The sequence below is a fragment of the Mycteria americana genome, chromosome 2, assembly GCF_035582795.1.
Source record: "Mycteria americana isolate JAX WOST 10 ecotype Jacksonville Zoo and Gardens chromosome 2, USCA_MyAme_1.0, whole genome shotgun sequence".
NCBI classification, from domain to species: Eukaryota; Metazoa; Chordata; class Aves; order Ciconiiformes; family Ciconiidae; genus Mycteria; species Mycteria americana.
Window position 1 is genome coordinate 56699760 of NC_134366.1, and position 23201 is coordinate 56722960.

The 23201-nt window shown below is 42.5% G+C and overlaps 1 protein-coding gene across 1 annotated transcript in view; it reads right to left on the reverse strand.

The window, feature by feature from the left end:
- The window catches only part of ITGA9 (integrin subunit alpha 9), a 225956-nt gene that overhangs the window by 166137 nt on the left and 36618 nt on the right, over positions 1-23201 (reverse strand). The window contains exons 10-15 of the mRNA XM_075493530.1: positions 21971-22076; positions 20402-20496; positions 17357-17447; positions 16761-16806; positions 13596-13750; positions 6495-6655 (exon numbers count right to left, since the gene is read on the reverse strand). Of these exons, the coding sequence (XP_075349645.1) occupies positions 6495-6655; positions 13596-13750; positions 16761-16806; positions 17357-17447; positions 20402-20496; positions 21971-22076 (654 nt within the window). The remainder of the gene's footprint in view (positions 1-6494; positions 6656-13595; positions 13751-16760; positions 16807-17356; positions 17448-20401; positions 20497-21970; positions 22077-23201) is intronic.

Sequence of the window (23201 nt, forward strand, 5' to 3'; positions counted from 1 at the left end):
TTACCTTGCTAAAACTTGAAATGGGATAGGGGGTTTTTGGTTCATTGTTTTTATAATGGACAAGCTTCATACAGAGCAGAAAATACTCAAAAAGACACTCTCCAACCAGTAAGGAGGAGACATTTGCCACCCAGTTCAGTTATATCATCTATCAATGTGAGGAGGAAAAAAAAAAAAAAAAAAAAAGTGATTTCTTTAAAAACCTAGGAAGATGGACAGAGGAGGGCATCTGGACAAAACCTCTGTCTTCAGCTCACAGCTGAAAACCTCCCACTGGCCTCAGGACACAAGACCCTTTGGGCTAGCAAACAGCCCTACTAGCTACATTGCCCAGTAAAAAGCTCCCAAACAGTTAATAGCACAATATCTGCTACAATTCGCTCTCCCATGTAGCTGCACTACCAGCCCTAGCAGATCTCACAGCACTTAACTACTTGCAGCATGGGTCCCCTCTGAAAGGATGCCTGCTAGTGCCAGGCATATTTGGCAGCTTCATTTTGGCCACATTGTGCAGGACAGTTTCGAACTTGAGTGTAAGCTCACCCTTGAAAGACAATCTTACTTGCTCTTGGTGAACCTTGCAAAAACCTTTGGAAAAGCCAAAGACAACTCCAGGGTCATTAACAGCATTTAAATCTTGATACAGTTAATGCTCAGCTCAAAGATGTCAGTCTTCCCACCAACTTCTAATACTCCTTCTGGTACGTCTAAATCCCTGTACTTGAGAGGCAATGAAAAGGAACCCAGAGTTACGCAGCTAAAAACTGTTCTTCCCTTGCCCATATGAGCTACTCAGGAAAAAAAAAAAAAAAAAATGCAGCTTCTCTTCTCTCTGGCTTATTTTTCAAGGTGAGACATCAGCTCTACACAGTGCCGGCCAGAGTGTATCTGAAAGGAGAGGGTTGATCACTTTACAGAGTAAGGCAACAGAAAACACTATATTTATTTTGCTAAGATTTTATTTATTTTGCTCTGCTGGAAGGGGGGCAGGCTGTGCTAATAGATTACGAGCACACATTGCACAGTTTTGGAAAACAGAGTTGTTCCGGAAAGCATGCTTCTGTAAATAAATCCCTGTGCTTCATGATCATCCCACCTATCCCACAGCCCTTTAAGGCTGAACATATGCTATGACTGCATGTGGCTTGGCCTGACAGTTTCTCCAGTTGGCTCAGCAAAAGGGCAAAAAAAAAAAGTTATATAAAACAACAAAAAGGAACAAACTCCAAGATATCAACTCTGCTCTTGGTCTTAGCGCTGAATCTCACTGCAGTCGTCATTCCTGGCAAAACTACACAGCAGCTCTCGTCTTCCAGCGACGATAAACTTCCTGCTGCAGGCTGGAACAGGTCAGCGCTCCCTTTGTCTGTCCAGTGGTCCAAACCCTGTGAAATCCTAGATAATCATGACTAAGTTTTCATAGCTGTTGCTGCTGTGAAAGCAGTCTCTGCTTCAAGCATTACCCCCTGACTTGCTCCAACTTCTCTCCTCTCCCAGGGAGCAGTGCACAGGACCAGTCAGGTCACTACTGAGGGGAGCTGCACTTGCCAAAGGTCTGGTTTTCACTTCTTCCTCCACAAAGCGGTGGTTATCGTCCACGTCCAACACACAATCCATCAATCACAGCGCGAGCATCCCAGGAAAGGCCTTGCTAAAAGTGGGCAACCAAGCTGTGCTGAACCCCCCCAAAAGGTTCTGTGTTGACAGTACGGGAGAAGCCAATCCCATTAAAAAAAAAAACACAACACAAAAAGCAACCTTCAAAATAAGCTCTTGAGTATCTCTGGCTGTATGTTTCTATCCTGTAACACCACCAGCCAAACCTTAACATAGAGATGTTAATTCACAGGCAGACAACTTTCAGAAGAAAGTACATCTTGCAAATGATCAAGGTGATACCATCTCTACATCACACATGACTGCAAGACTGAATGCTTTGCTACCCAGACTCTAGAAAAAAGCCAGATTACTATGAATTAAGAATAAGAGAATTTAATACATGCATCCCCCTCAGATGAGATCAAACAGCTACAGAGGGAAAAACAATCACAATCATAGACAGTGACTAAAATTGACAAGCACTAGAGATGAAGTTGTGTGAGATCAGCAACCCAGAGAGTATCTTTAGAGACCTGAGGTAACAGTGATGCATAGCAGACAAAGACCAGGAACATACTTACAAAAAGGCAATTTTGGGCTACAGAATTCAGCAGTGAACAAAACATAGCTGTGCAATTTCTGTTGAAAAGGCAGCATTTTATTGCAAACCTACCTGTACAAACACAGCACAAGATCCTCACCAACATGCTGTTATGAAAAGCCTTTGGTATCACCGCTCCTCTGTTGCTTCTCAACCCCATCCTCCCCATGAGCTACGGCCGGATCCACTAAGAGTTAATATGATGAGCAACATGAGACTGCTTAAAACAACCAGACAGTCACCAAGATAAAGATCTCTGGAAAATATAAGTGCTGTGTCTGGTTTAATCATGTGCCAGGACTGCTGATGGTGTTTGAAGCCATTACAACGTTCACTCTGCACACAGACAGCAGTGACTGGTAGCAACACGCAGCCCAGCTGGCTGGCCCGAGGTGGGGTAAGAGACCAGACAGCGCTGCTTTAATAAATGCAGGAATCATACAAAGGGCTTTCACCATCATCACCATTACACCTTTGTGATAAATCAAGGAAGATGAGATTTGACCCTGCATAAATCTGCAGGCACAATGTGCTTTGCTGTCTGCATAAAATTCTTTTGTCCTATCCAGAGGTAAATCTATCCTAAATATTAGGGGAGCCCACATAAGCAGGAGACAACACAGCAGTTACTAGAAAGGGGAAACAATGTTTCCTCAGAGTCAATGCCCTGATCACAGCAAGTCTTAAACACACAGCTCAAGTCTTCTGAGCACCATCAGACGAGTGCAGTTCCCAAGAGAAAACTCTACATTTCAGCTGCAGGCCCAGATATTAAGATTAAGGACACACTTGTAAAGCCTCTAACCCCATTTATTTTCTTCATCTTCTCTATGTCTACTTTTTCTTTCTTCTTCTCCTCTTAGTACCAATTTCCATTTTCTCACGTTTATGTTTGCCATTCCTTCTACCAAAAAACCAAATCCCTTTAAAAAAAAAAAAGCTAATCAGATTTAAACTTTTGCTTCATTTTCCTCCAGCAAAAATGACAGACAGTTACCACATAACGTATTTATCTGCTGTTAGTAGTTTTATCACCATTGAAGGAGAGAAGGTCTGTAGTGGCAGCACCATCATCTCCAGATGTCTGGAGGAGGAACTGTCCAGCAGCAAAGCACCTCCTGAGAGACGGCAGGGATCAGCTACGCACTGACACGAGAAAACCAGCGACGCTCCTGAACGTTTTAATTAATAGCCACTTGCACCAGCTGTCCATTTTCTACTGAATATATCAGTCAAACCTCCAAAGGTTGTTTAAATTAAAGCACACGCAGCTTTTGTAGGTGACACCTGAGGCGCCGTGAGTATTGGAATTACTGTCTATGTATACTAAAGAATTAAAGTTTCTTAACTAGAAATCAACAAACAGGTTCCAAAGAAGAGGGGCAAAAAAAAAAAAAGAAAAAAAGAAAAAAAGTCAGAAAACTGCATCTCTCCTCTACTTCCTCACGCCCACTACAAAACCAAATTCAAAGCATTTTGAAGTCCCAAAGCATTTCCATTTAATTCTCTGTTCTCAACCAGAAAAACACATTTTCTCATGAACTACCATAATTCTAGCAACTTGAGCTGTAATTTGGTAGCCTGCCTTGTACAAGATCAAGTTCTGAGCTACACATATCCTACAAACCTTCTGAGATCCACTTATCTCAGTCACACAGTTATGAGGAAAGAAAGATTTTAATACTCAAACTCAGTAGCAGCAGTAAGAACAGTAGCTCCTGTCCTGAGAGGGAACCACAAATAGGAAAGAAGTCATGCTGAAAGCATTGACACTTATCAATTGCAAAACGATTTAATGAGTATCCCTGTCAGTTTCTTTGCAGACTGCAACTCTTCTAGTGCTCAGTTTCACTGGGGTCTCTTGAGATCAAATCTGTCAAAAGAAATTGCAGCAAGCTTGTATAGGTCTAGTTTTTTCACGACTTTTCTCAGTCCTTCTATTTTATGCCTCCAGCATGCTAGAACTACATGTTGGCAAGACAATGTCATCCAGCAAGGCCTGGCACAGGCTTTCATTTAACGTAACCTACGGAGCTCTGCTGTGTGCCATTTGGACTGGACACCTTGTTTACCTAGTAGGGTTTGTCAAGCTAGCACATGAGGTCATGCACAAATCCAAACAGTTTCTCTATCCTTGATCACAGGCAGTCCAGAACTGACATCCTCATGTTACTGTATAAACCTATTTGTCACCAGGGATTCAAATGAACAATAATAAAGTGAACAGATTAAGGATGCAAGTGCAAATAACTTGATTTGCCATGGAGGCGAATTCATCAGGAGTACAGTAAATAAAAGGAAAGAGGAATGCCTAAGTGAAATACCTCGTATATTTTAAGCCCACATCTTTTATCACCCCTTCCATCACAAAACTATGCAATCAAGGAGATTTCCAGTTGGAGTTTTGGGAGTTTTTTTGTTTTTCAGGGTTTTTGTTTTACTAGCTGTTACTCAAGGATAGCAGTGAAAGATCATGACCCCATTTCCACTCCTCCAGAGTCTGCAGGGCTCTCTTTGATGTTTCTAATGTCATGTAGCCTCGTGGATCATATCACCTTTCCCATGAAAGCACAGGGATTATCTTTCTCCACTACATTGCATTCTCCCTTACACGAACAAATGACACTTCCTGCTATTCTTCCAACTGTGAAAAATAGCTGCTTATATCATATAGAAAGCCAGTAGCCTTGTTTGTTAACCAGCTGTTTTGCTTTAAGTTGTTGGTAGTTTTTAAACATGCTTAAACATTTCTCTTGCCTATAAAAATCAAATTTCCCAGGAGTATTCCAGAAAAATAGTTCTTACCTTTGCATTCTCAACATCAGCTAGAATGCTACAATAAATTAAATAGTTTCGTGGGCATATGTAGCCCTTTAATGAGTTCTGTGTAGTACCCAAAAACTACAACAGGGCTAGTGTGAAAGCAATCCTTATTGGGTTAAGATAGAAAGGCATATGGCTCTTTTTCATCCAGATTCAATACATTAAAGCCTACGCAGATGTGCTCATTTGAGAAAGACCAGAATTAGTAAACTCAGAGCCATATTTTCAAGTAATGGTAATCTCATAGGTCTAAATTTTCTTTAACGAGCTTTTCCACAGCAGAAAGCAAAGGTTGTTCCAGAAACAAAAAAAACATGGAAGATATCTAGTCTCTTCCCAGAGATCCACAGAACTTAACAGGACAGTGTTTCCTCCTTGGTGGTCCCTTTATTTATTTTATTTTCTCTCAACAGCCATGCAGAAAATGTTGATAAAGTCAAAGGATTAATTTTATCTCCCATTGTCACAGTTTTTAGGTACAAAGAAGCTTCCTGGAAAAGTTAAACATTTAGGGATGTCTGGACTTGGTGGATTCTCAAAATAAGACAGTCCCAAGTGATATCCATTGAATTTAGGTCACACTCATCTATGGGAATATGTCCTTCAGTAAGGAGGATATGCAACTCGCCACACAACCATACTTCCACTAGACTGGTGATACAGATTAGTGCTTGTAAGACATACATAGTTTAAAAGATAGATCTCCTTCCTATATAATTTTAAAATCCATTTTATAAATTTCTTAGCTGAGAAGAAAACTATTGTGCTTACTTTGCAAACAGAATGGCATCTGGGTGACATTTCTTCAACAACAGCTGCCAAGCAAAGATAACTACAGTCCTAGCAGACCCTGGACGAAGAGTTTGTCACAGGAAGAACAGGCCCTTTCTACGTCCCCAGCACGTCTGGAAAGCACTCTCTGTATCCCTAGGACCATGACACGTGAAATTAAGTTATCCCCCTGCTATTTTCAAGCTGAGATGGAATCCAGGGTGCTCTTCAAAGCCAAGAGCCCAATTGCTTCAGGACAGACCCCACGTTATCCTGCCATTCCCATGCAGATTGCATCACCAGCCCCTTGTGCATTCAGACCTTACACAAAACTAAACACTAAACCTGCTGCTCCTGCCAAAACAAAACTTTGCCTCCTTATTTTGAGTATAACAAGTATAGCAACAAACCAAGCCAAAAGAAGAAGGAAATCCCCTGCAAATGCGCCTGATCAAAAGTAAATAAAACACATATTCCTGGCACCAGGTCTTGAAGGCCTGATGGTGCTGAGACTGACAAATCATGCCAAGCAAGAAGTTCTGAGCTTCCACCCAAAAAACTTCATCCACCTGTCAGGAAAACAAAGAACATCCGAAGCCAAGTAGCACCACTTTAATTGTTTGAATATTAAAAAAAAAAAAAAAAAAAAGGAGTGGAATTGCAGTGAGGCCAACGTAAGCAAGGATGGGAATGAACTGACCTTGACATATGCTAGGTAATGCTCGCACTTTTCCTGCATGTATGACAGTTGTAATTTCTCTGTGACCTGCACCGCTGTCTCTCCAGAAGTCACAAAGTAAACTCTGGGTTGCTGGCTCTTTTCCTTCTTTGCCACATCAGCAGTCAAGTTATAATTCAAACCTGTTTTAAAAAGGAAGAAGAAGAAAACAAAGGATGTCAGTGAACAATAGTTATTTTCTAGCCACCTATCAATGGATCCTGTTGCCCCCGGGGCATGTGTGCTTGAAGAAAGGTCAACCCTTGCAGGCCCTCAATCAATCACTAAGCTTCCTGTGGCTGCACAAAACCAAATCCAGTCACTAACCTACTCCCAGGTTTTGTGTTGCTACGTTCCCAAGCCTATCCTTTCCCATAGGAAATGATGTGTAAAAATACATCTAGACACGCACACTTAATTAAAAAAAGAAAAGAAACAAAAGATGCTTAAACTATGTTGCTAACAGAAAAAGCAAACCCACAACACAAACAACAACAGCAGAAGCCTCAAGCTTTGTCTTCCTTCTAGAACAGCACAAACCATGCAAATGTCAACCAGGATGTGGTACTTCCTGACAATTCCTTTTGTTGATTTGCAGTCATCTTAGCATTTAGACTTTTAACTAGAGGTTGCTGCCTTGCACTCAGTATCTCCCTCTTAGATGTTACACATCCCTGGCAGTTTACAGAAGACATACCCAGAGACTAATGAGCTGTATCTCTGTAAATCCTGTTTCCTGCTGTTCTACAGGATAGGTAGCTTAACACAATCAGTTGGTTTGTGACTGGATATATCTGTGTCCAAAAGAAAACTTATTTGTTACCTAAAGTAGCTGTACAGTGATTGAATAATCCTAGCTAGCTATAACTTTCCTTTTGGTAAATGCAACAACAACCTGAGCAATGAAACTGCAACAGAAGCACGAATGCTTGTTCTGCTGCTTTCTACAGACAAGAGAAACACTGGCTGTCAGATCCTTTCACTCATCACAGACCACAGTCTGTATTGATTTCAGCTGTTATCAAGGCAATAATGGGAATACCATAAGATCGGCTCACCATAAATGGCTTAATTAGTTGATAATCTTCCTAAATGACAGCCAGCACCAGCTCCTGTGCTGACTCATTACATATGTAGGATGCTTGCCAAATTACTGCTTTGGCTTTTATTTGTTTTAAGTCCCAAGTGATTGATGTCAGATAATATGCTCCCCATAAATGTAAAATTCTTTTAAGCCAGAATTTTATAAACAATCAATGTAAATGTAACACTATTATCAATGTAAATGTTATCAACTGTTATCAATGTAAATGTACGCTGTTCCTGCACTGAGGTCTTCTATACCAAATTTCAGCAAGGGGTCTTTGCTGGGTTTTGTTGTGTTTTTATTTGGTTTTGTGGTTGTGGGTTTTTTAAATCAATGAAAATCCTAATCTCTCTAAATTAACGCTGCTGCCAATGCTATCATCTCCAATCATTTCTCCACCAAAATTTCACTACTTTGAAGAATTTATTTAATGATATTGTAAAACTTGATGCAAAAGTCTCTGTGAACATTCATAATTCACATAATTCAAGCCAACCTCACTACCATTTGCAGTGTGTTGCATTCTGATGAAAACGACACTCACAAGTTCACGCAAAGCGACCCGAGATACACCCTAGGTAGTAAGAAAAGCCACAGCTGAGGAATCAGCCTAACTACCATCACAGGGCTTCACCTGAACATTTTTCCTTGCTTTTGGCAGAATAACTTGCTTAGAAGGATAATGCCTTGAAAGCATTTCAAACTCTGACAAGCTCAGCACCAAAACTCTCACTGAAGTGCTGTTTGCCCAGTCCCACTAAAGAGCACCACCTAAACAGAAACAGAGGGTTTAGCCTGTTTAAAATCCCAGCAGTCTCTTCCTTAACTTTTTTTTTCTTTTTTAAAGTGTGCATATCCCACACCCAATTGTCTCCCTTCCACTTTCAAGACCTCACACGCATACTGAGATCTGCACCAGCGTCCCAAGAATAAAGACAAGAAAACCCGTTAGCAAACCTAGGCCCTGCGTAGGCAGAGGCAAAAAGCCCCGCAGGGAGACGCAGCCCTCTTCAAAGGAGGAGCACCAAAGGAAGGCAGGGCTGCAGAGCCTGCAGGGGCGCCTGGGGAGGCTCAAAGGCTCTCCAAAGAAAGCACAACATATTACAGACACTGAACAATTCCTCACTGCAGGCGCGGAGATGCATCCCAACATAAGCCCCGTACCAGGCCTCGGAGCAAAGCGATCCCAGCTACTGTCTCTCCGAAACAGCAGTGGATGTTTTCAATCAAGCAGCACAGTTCCTGTCCTCCCCCCCGCCTCCCCTTTATTTTGACAACTTGTTTCTATGTTATATGCAATGATGTCACATCAGTGGAAAAAATGAAATATCATGAGTAAGGTTTTTTTTTTTTCCCCTCCCCAGCTTCATCGCTTCCAAAAAGCAACCAGGGTGGGGAGATAACTGGCCAAACTTAGCACTGCTGGTGGTGTAAGCTCCTCCTGCTCACTCTAGTAGGAGATCGGGAGGCAAGTTTTCGCTAGTAAATTAACTCTTGCAGGTAATGCCTTCAAATATTTGTCCATCAGCTTTAAGCACATCTGGTTAGAAATGTTTCTGGGGATCTGCCCACCCAACTTCACATGATCAAAATAAAACTCTGGCATGGATTTGATGAGCTCAGATGACGGGCATGATTTTTCTAATGACTATTCCTTTTCCATAACTAAAGTTAAATGCCTAAAAGCTTTGATAACAGCTCCTTCTGAGAAATTTTCGGTCATACCTGCAAGAGGACCGCCAGCCAGCAGACCAGGCAAGTTACTCCAGCCAGTAACAGACAAACCAAGTAAATGGCAGAAGCATTTTATAATGGATTTTCATCCTAAGTGGCACATACGTACTCATGATGCAAGAGTCGTCCCCTCACAGGGCTGAAGGCAGCCCTGAAGCAGAGAGGAGTGAGGAAGGATCGAAATCCAGCAGCAGTATCCCATGAGCTAAAACGGGAATAGCAGCTGGCTGTGCTAAGGGAGGGGTTACACACCCTGAGCTGCCCAGTGCATCCCTTTGTTGCCCACTCAGACGGCGCTACAGCACACAAAAAGCAGGCAGCCAAATGCTCAGCAGGAATAAGCACATCCATAAGTGCTTGTTAAACTACTCGCTATAGTACTGATTTGCGGGGGGGGGGTTGGGGTGGGAGAGAGGGGCGGGGAGGCACCACATGGAGAAAATTAAGAACTTACTAAATAATAACAAAAAGCCATTGGAAGAGGAATGTGTTTCTTTGTCTTCTCTACCAGTAATTACGAGGAGAAAATGATTCATGAACTTTGCTTGCAGAGAAAATTCTTAAGTAACAAAAGTATTAAAAAAAATTGCCCTAGCTAATGACAACATACATAGGACATTCCCCCCATCCTCTCCCAAAAAGCTTTCCTTTTCCCCCTACTTCAAACTTTGTTTGAAATCCTTTCTCATAGTGCTGTCCCTAGCTTCCAAGTAGGGAGTCATCCTCACTGCTCCAGGCATACACTGAACAACACATCCATACAGCATCCCTGCTTCTGAGGCATTCAGAGGGTAGCACTGTCTTAGGCCCGCATCCAAGTGGACTGGAAAAATGAGAGACAGACACCAATAATACTCCTGCACCAAACTACAGCAGGATACAGATAAGAAGAGGAGTGTCCACTTTCATCAGGTTTTGGATCAGGTGTGTTTCTTCAGTCCTAGAAACGTATCCAGACAGAGCAAAAATGTCAAGCAGCCCATTATTCCACACTAAATCTCACACCAGTCTTTCAGGCAATAGTATTTGGGACACGAAGACTACCCTAGAAATGGATCAACACACAAGCAATGCACACCTGAAGTGAACAGTACAAGAGAAACTTTGAAGAAGTTTCTAACACATCTGCCTAACTCTAGCCAAATGCCCAAACCCCTTCATTTCATAGCCACTTAAAATTCACCTAATTCTTACACTGGCACTATTATTACTATTATTGTTGCTGTTGTTGTTGAGGAAATTATCCAGACTGTGGGCACAAGTTTATTTCCATTCTCCTACGGGGATGAATGCAAAAGCAGTGCTTGATGCACAGAGATGCCAGAGCCTCTGTTTTCTTGTCCTGGTCACTCAACAGTGCATGGTCTGAACAGGCTGAAGCCTGCTCATCCAGGCTAGGAAAGGCCTTTCTCTCATCCCTGCCTTTCCTGCAGATACAGAGACCCCAGGAGAGACAAAGCAATGGCCCCTCAAGTGAGGGAGGAACAGCCTGAGTGAGATTCCAAGGTGAAAGAGTGCAAACTTAAAATGTCGTATTTCTCACATATCCAAGATGTATCACAGGCTTTCTCTATTGGTGGGTGTATGACTAGATGCTCAGCTCTCCAGCAAGCATGGAGGCAGAGCGAAGGGTCAGATAATGCCTGGCACATAGTGCAGAGCACATGCTTCACTTGGGCATGGCTCTTTGTTCAGGCGAAACGATTTCAGCAATAAATTCATACTGCTGAAGACTGTAGTCTGCAAACAGTATCCACAAATGGATGGAAATTATACTGTCATTGGCAGTATCAAGAAGTATCAATAAATGCAGATCTTCAGATAGCTGTTACACGACCAGTAGTATTGCAACTACCACTAGAAGAAAAGAAAAAAAAAAAAAAAAAGGAGGGTGGGGAAGGTTTATATGCAAGTGTGAGGCAGTGCTAGATGAAGAGAACTTTCCTTCACATGCCAGTTAACAAAATAACCACATGTTCAAATAAGCATTGAAGACACATATTTGCCACAGAATAATGCTGCCTGCGTGTTCAGCTTGACTTTCTAAACCTTGTGTAGTAGGTGACCAACTTCAGCTGCCCAAAAGCAAGAGCAACGCCCAGCCCTTCACCAGTAAGCAGCAGTCTTGAGCGTCCGTGCTGACAAGCCTTGGGGGAGCGGCATTCTCAGTCAGCACTGTGTTCTCGTCGTCTGACTTAACAGACCGCTCCCAGATATTCGAAGTTGAGACAATTCCAACACTTTTAGCCACAAAACTTTGACATAGCATTTCAACACCTCCATATGCCTTTCAGAGTACGAACTGGACAACGATGTACTTAGAGAGATATTCTTTTTTTCCCCCCACATTTAACTACACAGGAGAGGAACCATTGCAATATTTCCATGAATTGTTCCACCCTTTGTTAATTTATACTCTTCAACTGCAACATAATTAAAATGGCCTGACTGTTAGATTACAAACTGAAAGCTTATTTGAGATATTTTATCCAAACCATATCCCCAAGGGATTTTATACAGTCAGATAGTTCTAGCTGCAATGTTTTCAAGATAAATCACTTTGCTAGAAGCATTGTATAAAAGGACAATGGCTGGAAGTTTTATAATCATCTACTTAATAGTAAAAAAATTCCTTGTAATGTGATGGATGTTACTTGCCAAAGAAGATGCACATGTGCCTTCACCACAATAAATCATCGGGAGTACAGTTTGTATGACAACACAGAGCAATTCAACTGGCTCTTACAAGACATGATGAAGCAAGAAGATACGTCTTTTGCAAACGAGGGGAACAGATATTTAGATTGGAAAAAAAGGCAGCTCACTTCTTAGCCACAGGTCCAGACATATGAAATTAAAACAAAGGAAACATTTTAAACAGTATCCACAGGAACATAAGAAAACCTAGATATTCAGAAAATCTATTCAGTGATTTTCAGAAAGGAATTAACACCCCTGGAGCACTCAGAGGTAAGTGTTTTCTTAACTGACAGAGTAGCAGGCAGTACAAAACATACTTTATCAAAGCATGTATTTGTCTGCTGAGAGTCATCATTTACAGGGAAGGAAAAAGTGCAAAAATAGAAACCGAAGTCTCAATTGCACCAATATGTTAGAATCCAGAGGAATCTTAAATTTAGTAACTCCACTTTTTTGAGCTGTTCAGGTGACAAAGTGACAAGCTGCAGAGAGCAACTTCAACAAGCAGCTTGTAGTTCTCACTCTGTGTGAATGGCAGGAGGAGTAGCAAGAAGCCTTTTTCTTCTCCGACTCTCATATGTAGCAGGCTCTGCATACTGGGATGCATAGATGCAACTCTCACCCTTCTCGATTAGCAGCTCACAAAGGCTGGGGCACAGAGCAGGAAGAGGCACTGCTTCCCCCAGCTCCTCACCAGACCCACTGCAGAGACGCAGCACGCTGTGAGGCTGAGATATCTTCCCTGAGCAACACACTGCAAGTCCTCTGCCATTCCTAAAGCATGGCGAAGGTAAAACATCGTGGCTGAACTAAACAAACCCAGAACTTAAAATATTTAGAAATGCTGTATCTATCCCATACCACTTCGCACAATATCTAAGACTTGTAAACATTGGGATGTAAAACCCATAAGCAATATTTTAATGCAGCCAAGATGTAAAGGTTTGCACAATTACACACCTTACACAATTCCATTCACCTGAGAAACTCCATCTGTTTTACAGAGACTAACTAACCGGGAAGATATTCTTGCAATCAGTAAAATACTGGGCTATTTATAATCAGTTTACAGACAGGTAAACTGATGCACAGAAAAGGATTTGCTCATGTCTGGTAGGAATTCAGATTTATAGGGCTCTGTTTCAAGAGCTCCTTGTAGACTTTCAAAAACTATTAATCCAGAGCAAATCACACCTGCTTTGTGATAACACTGATAGAGGATATGGATACAGAAATGTGTTATCAAGAGGTAAACAGGGAATATGAATTTACAAAGCATCAGTTTCTTCTGTGTTCTCTGTCCTTGCAGTAAGCCCAAGGCCATGTTTCCCTCCTTTCACTGAGGAAGACACTGCCTCAGTATTACGTCAGCCTCATTGCAAGGTAAAAACATGCCCAAGAAAGTTCCTGGGGAGCCTCCAACTTTCTGGAATTGTATAGCCCAGCTCACCTCAGAACAATTTCTTTCACATAAAAGCTCTGTTACTGACTCCAAAGGGAGCTCTTGATTCCAGGTCAACCTGCTAGTGTGCCCCTGCCCACGGCTGGTGCAGGTACCTTACCTATTTCTCCAGGAACACGCTTGCCACTGAAGCGAAAGCATGCTGTGACGTTGAGGCAGTTCACTGGCTGCAAGCCATCATGGCACTGAGGAGCTGTGATATTGATGGACGCGGGCAGGAAAATGGAGATGTCCATGGTAATGACAGGCCTGGATCTGGAGATCAAGAGAGAAGTGGAATTGAGTGATCATTCAGAGGAAAGTTCTCAGCCAAAGGAAAATAAAGTAAATTTGGTAAACTGCACAATTTCAAGCAGACATGAAAAATAAGAGAGTTCATTTGAACTGTAAGATAAATTAGCACTTGACCTAGCTGGCAAGGACTACTAGTGTCTGAATGAAAACCATAGCGTCAACTTGAAGTTCAGTGCTCACACACAGACTGCAGGCAGGCAGCTGGGGAAACTGATAATATATAATAATAATCATCTCCAGCAAAAGTTGCATAAAGCCTTCCTGATGACTGAAGAGGATAACAAAATTAGCACAACAGCAACCAAGGACAACAAGCTCATGCAAGTGAGACTGTTTGCTCAGCAGCCTGGATGGTCAGGAATGGGTAGGCAGAGACCTTACATTTCCAGAGAATGGTCTACAGTCAAATTTGTAACCTGAAAGTCAAGGAGGGAGCACAGGGGTAGGAAATGGATTCACACATAATTTTTCTGACAGTATAAGAGGGACAAAAGACACCACATTCATGTTTTCTGGAGGAGGGAACGTTTAGCTAATTCCCTCTCGGTGAGTGGTAAGAATTAAATAGTCTTTTGACACTGCTGAACTCTGTTTCAGGAGTTACCCAGTGCACTGTGAATGAAAGCTTTCTACCCTTGCAACTCCTGCACCGGGTTATTGCTACGACTATTCCTGGCTGAAGAAGACCTCGGCCAGAGTCAAAAAGCAAGCCGAGTGCCATCAGGGCCCAGGTGGGTCTCCTCTCTCACACAACACAGAAGCCCCACCAGCTTGGTTGGGAAAAGCAGCCCAGAAACCCGGGCTCTCCTGAGCCGTCCCCAGTACACGAGTTCAGCCCAAAAATTCACTGAGTGTTATTCTTCATGGTTTCAATTCTGTATATGTTCAACATGAACATGTTCTTCCAAAACCAACTCTAGTAGTAAAAAAATGTGCAGCAACCAGCAGATTCCCTTCTAAGGTAATCCCAGCAGCCATGCAAGGCCAGACCACGTAAGCAAACCACTTCAGGACTCTCACTCCACAAGCCACTTAATTTAGAGGTGGGGGAGAGGGGGGAGAAGAGAGCAGGGACTGTGGTTACACCTAATTCATATTGAGTGGAACAGGCTTCGCATCAATCTCCAAGACAGCTGCTCAGACTCTTTTACCACAGCCTGAAATAACAGTGCAAGTTCGCCTTTTGAGATGAAGGATGAAGATAAATCCTAACCCCAGAAATATATACGGGGGGGGGGGGAGGAGGAAAAAGAGTGAGCTTCCTAGGATCATTTCACACCTTGGAAAAAAACTCTTTCCAAATGCTTGAGGAAATATGAAAAAGTAAATGCTATAATTGATCTAGAAAAATATTTCTCCTAGGAAAAAATATTTCTCCAGCCATGACGCACTGTGTGATTTTTCCTTAACCTTAGCTCACTTGGTTATTCACGGGGGCGGGGGGGAGCGCGGAACCCAATGCATCTGTCAAACAGCCATACACACACGCGAGCAATACAGCAATGACAATCTGCCCAAGTCACTGCGGCTTCCAGCAAAGACTTTAATATCACTTGGCAAAACATTTGTTGGTTTTGGCCAAAGGACTTCACAAAGGCTTCTGGAGGGGTGAGGGGAAAAAAAAAGTTGATTTCTTTATCCTAATCTGAATCTAAACAGCAAGAGGGACATGCTGTAAATTGGCAGTAGCAGCAATTAATCAGGCTGCCCGCAAAGTCAGGCAGTAATGCACTAGTCTTCTCCAAAACGCCCAGGCAGTGACTGAATGCGTGGACAGAGGTCACCATGCTGTTGCGATGTATGTTGTTTTAAACATCACAGCAAGCCTTTCAGATTGCCCTTCCCCACCCTGCAAGTAACAACAATGCAGGAGAAAAATACAGTTTTCTTTCTAGTGGTTTCAGAGATGTGGGGCTGCGAGATCCCATCTGGGGCATGGCACACCTTTTCACAGAAGCAGCAATTGGCTCCCTCTGCGTGCATGATGAAGGAACAGAAAACTCTTCAGAAGACTTGATTACCTCTCCCTCTGATCATCAAGATCATTTCTTTCCCCCTCTCCTTTTTCTTTTTGTTTTGTTTAACTGATTCAAATGGAAACAGAGCCAAGTTTTTCCTGCCTTGAGCAGGAAGCAGGCTGGCGCATCCGTTCTGCAGCTCCACCACTTGTCTTTCCAGTCTCACCACATCCCTGTATCTTCCATTAAGATGCAGGAGTCCCTAGTGACTACTTCTAATGACGTCTAGGTATTGACAGGATTTTTCTATTAAATATTAACAAGTGTAACAACGGAGCTACTGGCAAAATTCAAAGTTCCCATTCTCTTCCTCAGGTCTGTGCATCTCAAGCCCGCTCCTACTCGAACTCTCCACCAGCATAATTTGGTGGTCCAAGCTGTCACACCTCTCTCCATCAGATGAAACAAGCAATTGCATTTAATTCATACACTTGAAACAGCAGCCCAAATCCTGTGTGCATTGCAAACATCTCCATATTTCATTTCCCTGAAGACTCTTATTTCATTCTGCATCCCATTATAACTTGCAAAATTACATCCTGGCATCATACGCAGCTGGCTTTTTGCTCAACTGCGTTCCCTTAAATCATAATTTATTTACTTTATGCAAATGTAAGAACAATAAAAAAGCCTTCTCACAAATTCAGAGCAACCTTTCTAAAAAGGCACTAAGACATAACACATCTCCTTCTGGCTCTAACCCTTTGTTTTGTTCATAGTCCTGGGAGTCCTACATATTGTCATCCCTCACTACGCTGTTTAAATTAGATTGTGCGTTCTTTGACACTATCCATGTCTAAGGTTCTGCTTAAAAAGTAATCCAGCTTGCTTCTTCTGACCACAATAAACTAGGGAGAAAATTGGAATGGTGGAGGACTTAGACCACACAAGATATAAACAGGAAACAGACACAAAAAGAAGACAACAGCAGATGAAAAAGACATTGATCTCACCTCAGAAGTACCACATTGTCTGACAAGAAGGCTCCAACGGTCATATCTGAAATTTTTGTAACATTGAGACAGTTACAAAGGAGGCATAGAATTCAGTTCTCTCAAGTCAGTTGGTAAATTACGGAGCATGTATCTAAAAAAAGCATTTTTCTGACTTAAATCAGCCAGCTGGTCCCTTCAAATATCATTATGTCATAAGTATTATAACTGGAGGATTATGTCTGTGATGTTACTTCACTTCTACTTCATTGTTTGGTTTTATTATTACTATTATGTTATTGACTACATTTTTTTTTTTAAGATGGTCATCGTGAATGGGCAGCTTCCAGGCAACTTACAACCTTGGCCAGATATTGAAATCCGCTGCTTTAATATCTCAATCTTTCATCATGACTGCCCAAACACCTGAATCAAGCACTTGGCTCAAATTCTTATCAGGAGCTTTGAATAACGGAGGAAAAAGGGAAGAAAATGCTCAGCTTCCTTGGCCTCCTGCAATCGCAGGAACCAGCAACCTGGAAATGACCAGCTCTGCTGTTTTCTCAGCCTCCTGCTGTGTTTCCCCAGTGCTCTTGCTGGCAGAGTAGCGGACATACCTGGATAACCATTGCCATCCATATCGACTCCCCCTGATATGGACTGGCCGAACATCCGCAGCATTGGGTTTATTGTTTGCCCAGACAGCTTCTGCAGCAGAAAACACGAGTGAAATCAGTCAGTAACACAAAGAATCCTCTAAAAAAAAAAAAAAACCAACAAAAAAAACCACCTTCAAGCCTGATTTTCATGGTCACTGGGACTCTTTTCTGTGGGCTGGGAGTGCCGCACATCTGCAGGCTCACACTTCACCCACGCAGCCCCAAGCAGGAAGGCGGCTGACTGCAGGAAGCCCTTCTGCTCTGGGCTAGGAGGAGGCCAGTGTTGACTTGGATTAAAAAACACACCTGCATTACAACCCTCATGCAGACCCAAGCAAAATACATCAAACAGATTTCTTGGCAGGGCGGGGGGGTGGAATTTAACTGCACCGTAGAGATTTTACCTTTTTTTTTTTTGCATTACCTTTATTTCTGTAAATAAAAGTTTTAAGCAGCATCTTAACAAAATTAATGATTACTTGAAACACAAAATCCTGCACAACCATTCCTTTTCACAAAGTTCGCCAGCATACTCAAAGTCTAAATGATTAATTTTCATCCTACTTGGAAATTCTGGTTTCCATCAGCTATTATGCAGTATTTTGTGTCAATTTGGAAGCTGTATCTCATTTCTGTCTCCTCAACACAAAGATTAATTAACTTCTAACATAGCTTTTTTTTTTTTAAATCACTAACACAAAAACTTTCTCTAAACGGTTTGAATTGTAAATGCCTTTGTCTAAAGCAAATTAATATATCAAAATCTCATTTTCTAAGGCAATCAGATGTCTCCCAGCTCTCATTCATTACGCTGGGCCACCAATCCAAGTCCTGAACTCAAATCAACATCTGACTGCAGGAGTTATAGACAGAGGAAACCCATCCCACGAAGTAATTTCAAGGCTGTTGGTGGTGCTTCACAGCTTGTGACATGCAACCAGCTTTTCCTGGCCTTCCCATAAAAGGATGTAATATTGGACAAAAGATCAGACAGGAAATTCATGGAAAAAAAGACACGAGGGGAAGAAAGATGTCCTGCAGCCCTGATGGCCAGTTTAAAGAGAAACCCGTGCTCTGCCATGTACAGATCTCCTTTTCCTATTCATGGGCAGATAAGATTAACACAACTGGAAGTAACTTCCTCCCCACTTTACACTTGCATCACATTTTTGGGGGGTCCTAGTTAGGGTGGTAAATCCCGCCCGCAAACATCCCAGCAGACATCTGCAGGCTATTACAGCCTAGAAGGCAGAGGTATAACTCTGCTCTGCTTTTAAGTGCCGTGAATGAAAACAGCAGGCCACAAAGCCAATTAAGCTGCTTCTGCTCATAGCCACCACTAAAGCTGCTGAAGGGATGTGAGGGAACGACATTGATCAGCAATTTAAATGAAGAAAAGGGTGGGTAGGCAAAGCGAACAAAATGAAAAGGGTGAAAACATATACCCTCAAGGCCTCCCTCCAACTCTTTCAGCTTATTTAAAAAAGGAAATCCAGGGCATTAAGATGGCTCAGGGGTATAGTAATAAGATACAAGAAGTCTTTCACCTCTGGGTTCAAATCCAGGGCAGGTAGGTAAAGAGCTGAAGTTGTTATACAATGTTTTTGGTTGCATGTGGGAGATGAACTGGTGGTGTGCCTGGTGCCCTGCAGCAGACACTGGGAAACAGCACGGAGGCACTGCCTGTAAGTGGTGCCCCCTCAGCTGTCTCAGGACACTGGTATCAAGACTCAACGATCATGGTACCCTGCCACCCTCTTGAGCTGGGCTTTGTCCCACTGACCAAGCGGAAAGGCACGCACCATGTCTGCTGGCCTTGCTCCAATGGGGAGGGAGAGACTGCAAGCAGGATATTTCATTTCTCACCCTGCTGATCTGGCCTTTTTCAAAAATGTTAAATTTTCCCACGAATGACCAAAAAAAAAAAAAATCTGATCCTTTTCAGCAAGAGCTGGAAAGCTCCAGGCTTTTCAACAGCCAGAGAAGAACCTCCCAGCCAGTGGCTCTCAGCAAGAAACGGGCAGAATCCTCCACATGCCACACATTAGTGCATTTTATAAGTATCCATAAAGAGTCATTTAACTTCCTTTTTTCTAAAAAGCAGCACATGGCATATACATGGTAAAAGGAAGAAGGACTAAACTTCTATGGTCTGTTAGAAGAGTCTCCAATATAACCACTAAACTCTTTAATTCTGCTTAAACTGATTTACTGTGAAGGATCCCACCCAGCCACAAAACAGAACAACCAGAACTTCAAACACGCAGAGGAAGGGAAGATTCAGGCTCCCCGAAAAAAGAAATGTGCTAGACAGAGACTAGGGGACACATGTTGGGCAGCATGAGCATAAATTTATCTGCCTGGCTGATAAATGGCTGCCTGCCATACTGCCTGGCTACAGTAGCTAAATTGCATTGTGTCATCTCTGCACAAGATGCTATAGCATATCCCAGACGAGATTTTACTTCATAATAACGGTCAGAGGAATGGCACCCAAGAATGACCTTGTGATATATTATCACATTGCAAGGAGAGGGCCAACAAGATGGGTAAAGAGGCTTCTGCGGGGCAGAAAAGAAAATTTAGTACCTCTTCCTTCTCACTAAGCCTGATTCTGTGGGAAGAAAGTGCAACCTCCCAACTCCCCACTGGCCTCTCCATAATTTGTATGCTCAACCTCTCCAGGGTTTTCATTTCTCCTCTGCAGCAGTACTATCTCTAAAAACTGACATTCAAACCCCAAGACTTCGTTTGATTCAAGAAGAAAGCTACAGCTTATAACAGTAACAAAAGACAGTGAAAAACAGCTCCTGACTAACATGATTTTACCCTACAGCATAGATAGGAACAAACTTTGGGAGAAGCCATCTTCGAACCAGGACTGAGAAAAGGATGTAGAGCTATGATAAGGCTACCTATAAAGGCACCCCTAAATATGGTTTATTTCTGCAGGCCCTGGGACAGTGACTTCAGATAGGTATCGTAAACGATAGTGTCACATACCATAGAGTACTGAGGTACAATACCACTGGTGTCCCCATGGTAAATGTACACTGCTCCTATGTAGTTATCCTCCTTAGGTGCTCCAATGGCAACATCTGTAAAACAGTACAGATTATAAACATTTCACAATCCATTCCATTATTCCAACTTTTTCCCAATTTTAGAAGCCAGCTATCTATAGGAAAATAGCTCCCCATGACGAAGATGATCAGCAGCTCATGTGAACCTGGCTAGAAGGAACTTGTTTGATTTCATGAAGAGCTCAGGTTAAGATAAACTTAAAAAGATACACAAATGTATATGAATTTGTACATGCATGTGGCTATGTTGTGCCTGATTAGAAACATGTTCTTGTTATGAAAATGTGTGTTTATTAACCAGCAACCATGCTCAAAAAGTTAATTTAGAATCCTTTCATATCAAAATCTCCAACCCAGGGGAACATCAGCTTTGTGCACCAAGACAGCATTGGCAAAACATTTACTGTAGTGCTACATTAAGTTCGCTTGAAAATCCAAGGCTCCAAAATGAGGCTGGGTATATTAAATGGATAGGCAGGAAGAAAAAAAGGCTGCTGAACATGCACTTTCAAATTACATTTAATCCAATGTAACTGCAAACTCCTGCAGAAAGAGTGATCCCACCTCCCGTTCTCCTCTCCTAGTTGGATCTAGTGACTACACAGCTGCTAAAATTAAACTCTTCCCAATGGCTTCATACCCACAGACTGATCCAACTCATTCTGCAGTCTCTCCATCACCACACCTGACCCACAAGCAGCACCAAGAACACACAAATGCATGTCCAAGTGCAGAGGAAGAGCATGCCCACCATTTGTGAGGGCAACCTGAAATGAGATTGGGTTAGGCTTAATGGGATACTGCTGCCTGAGTGGCTTGGAAGAAATAAATCCAGGCACACACTGAGTAAGTCAGCCTTTGTTTGTAAGTCCTTAATCTGCGCTGCCAGAAATCAGGGCAGAAAATGTGCTAGCATCAACACTTTGCTCTCACCTATTGCTATCACAGCATGGGGCCTCACACTGGGCAGCCCACGAAAGGAGCAGGGGTAGAATAAAGCAAAGGAGAGAAATTATTAATAGAGTACATGCTATCAGGAGTGAGAAGCTACTTCTTAATTACACTTCATTATAAGAAATGTGATTATGTCAACAAAACTGGAAAGGCTTGAAGACATAAGGAAATGGGAAAGAAGAAAGAAGTAAGACATAGGTTTCTGTTTTGTTTGAGGCATGGGTATTAAAGCCATTTATAAAGTGTACAGGAAAGAAGAAAATGCAACAGCAAGGAAAGCAAAGCAATGTTAATGAGATTGGGGTGCAAGCTGTGTAGACATGGACTTAAACCCATATCAAGGACAATCAGCTACAAAAGGCTTTAGCAGAAAAATCCTACGCAAGCACATTTATCCTTAGCGCAAGCCCAGGTGCTGGTCGGGTATGGAGGAGCAATGGATGTCATGAGGCACCCAGCCATGGGAGAAGACCAGCAGTGCCGCCAGCCCTGCTGGCATTTCCAGAGAAACAGCCCAGGAGGCAATCGCACTGACCTGGGAAGCCATCATCATCGATGTCGCCAAGGGTGGCCATGCTCTCCCCGAAGTGTGCGTTGTAGGCGCCATCACCATCCAGGATGAGCTGCTCTTCCAGCACTCCCTAGCAAGTAGGAGATAAAACAGGGTCAGGGAAATGGTGCGACCCCTGGATGAGGCGAGCCTTCCCCGCAGGAGCTGCCCATGTGCTGCAGGAAGCACCTGGGGCAGGGTTGCAGTCTGACTCTCGCCCTCACTGCACACAGATCGCCTGGGTACCAAAAATCTAATTTATTTGGGTTTTTTAACCATCTTCCGTCTTTTAGTTTGGGGGGGGGGGGGGGGGGAGGGGAGGATTGCATGAGTGATATAACTAAAATGCTAAATTAACTAAACGATAACTCAATGATGTAACTAAATGCAGTCAACAGGGCTTGGTGAGCTCATGAAAGTTTCCAGATGCCTAAAATTTAACAGCCCAGAGCTTGCTCTACTGGCAGATTACATCCAAGGAGTGAAATCCTCAGTCCAGGCTTATTCAGCTAAACCCCAGCCAGTTAAGGAGAATTTTCCCCTAAGCAAAGAACATTTGGGCAATTGGATTTGAAAACTTTTTAAGTATTGGACAGAAGGATTAAAGCAAAGTCCCCAAATGCCTTCTGAAATGAAAAATAAGGATAGGGACTTAATGAAATAAAGAGACAGAGGAAAGTTCAGAATAAAGTAGCTTTGTACTCTTATGCCATGAGAAGCCTTATATGGATCTGGTATTTCTTGCCCACCCACTTTCTGGTCAGATATATAAGCATTAGTTTCTTGGAGTCTTCCCTCAAGGGGAAAGGAACATTTCCACAAGAAAACAAAGTTTAGTTACACAATCCAACTCTGTACCCACCTCAAGGGTTGTTTTGTTTTGGTTTTGCTTCTGTTGTGAATGAGAGTAAACTGCCTTCTGGAACATGTAATAAAATCTTTTTCTTGGCTGTGGGGAGTTGCTGACTTTAAGAAAATCCCACATAATGAAATTGAAACACAACAGAGAGGAGATAGGCAGGCCTGTATGTGCGACTCATTTCTTTGCATTCCTCACAGGAAAGGGGAAAATATAAGCATATTAAATCTAGCATCACTATGCATGCTTGTATTACAATGCAGTTTTCTCTGATACGCTGCAACGACCTCTTAAGCAATGGTGTTTGCAGAATGAAACAGAGTTTAAAATGTCCAAACCCACAAATAAAACCCACAA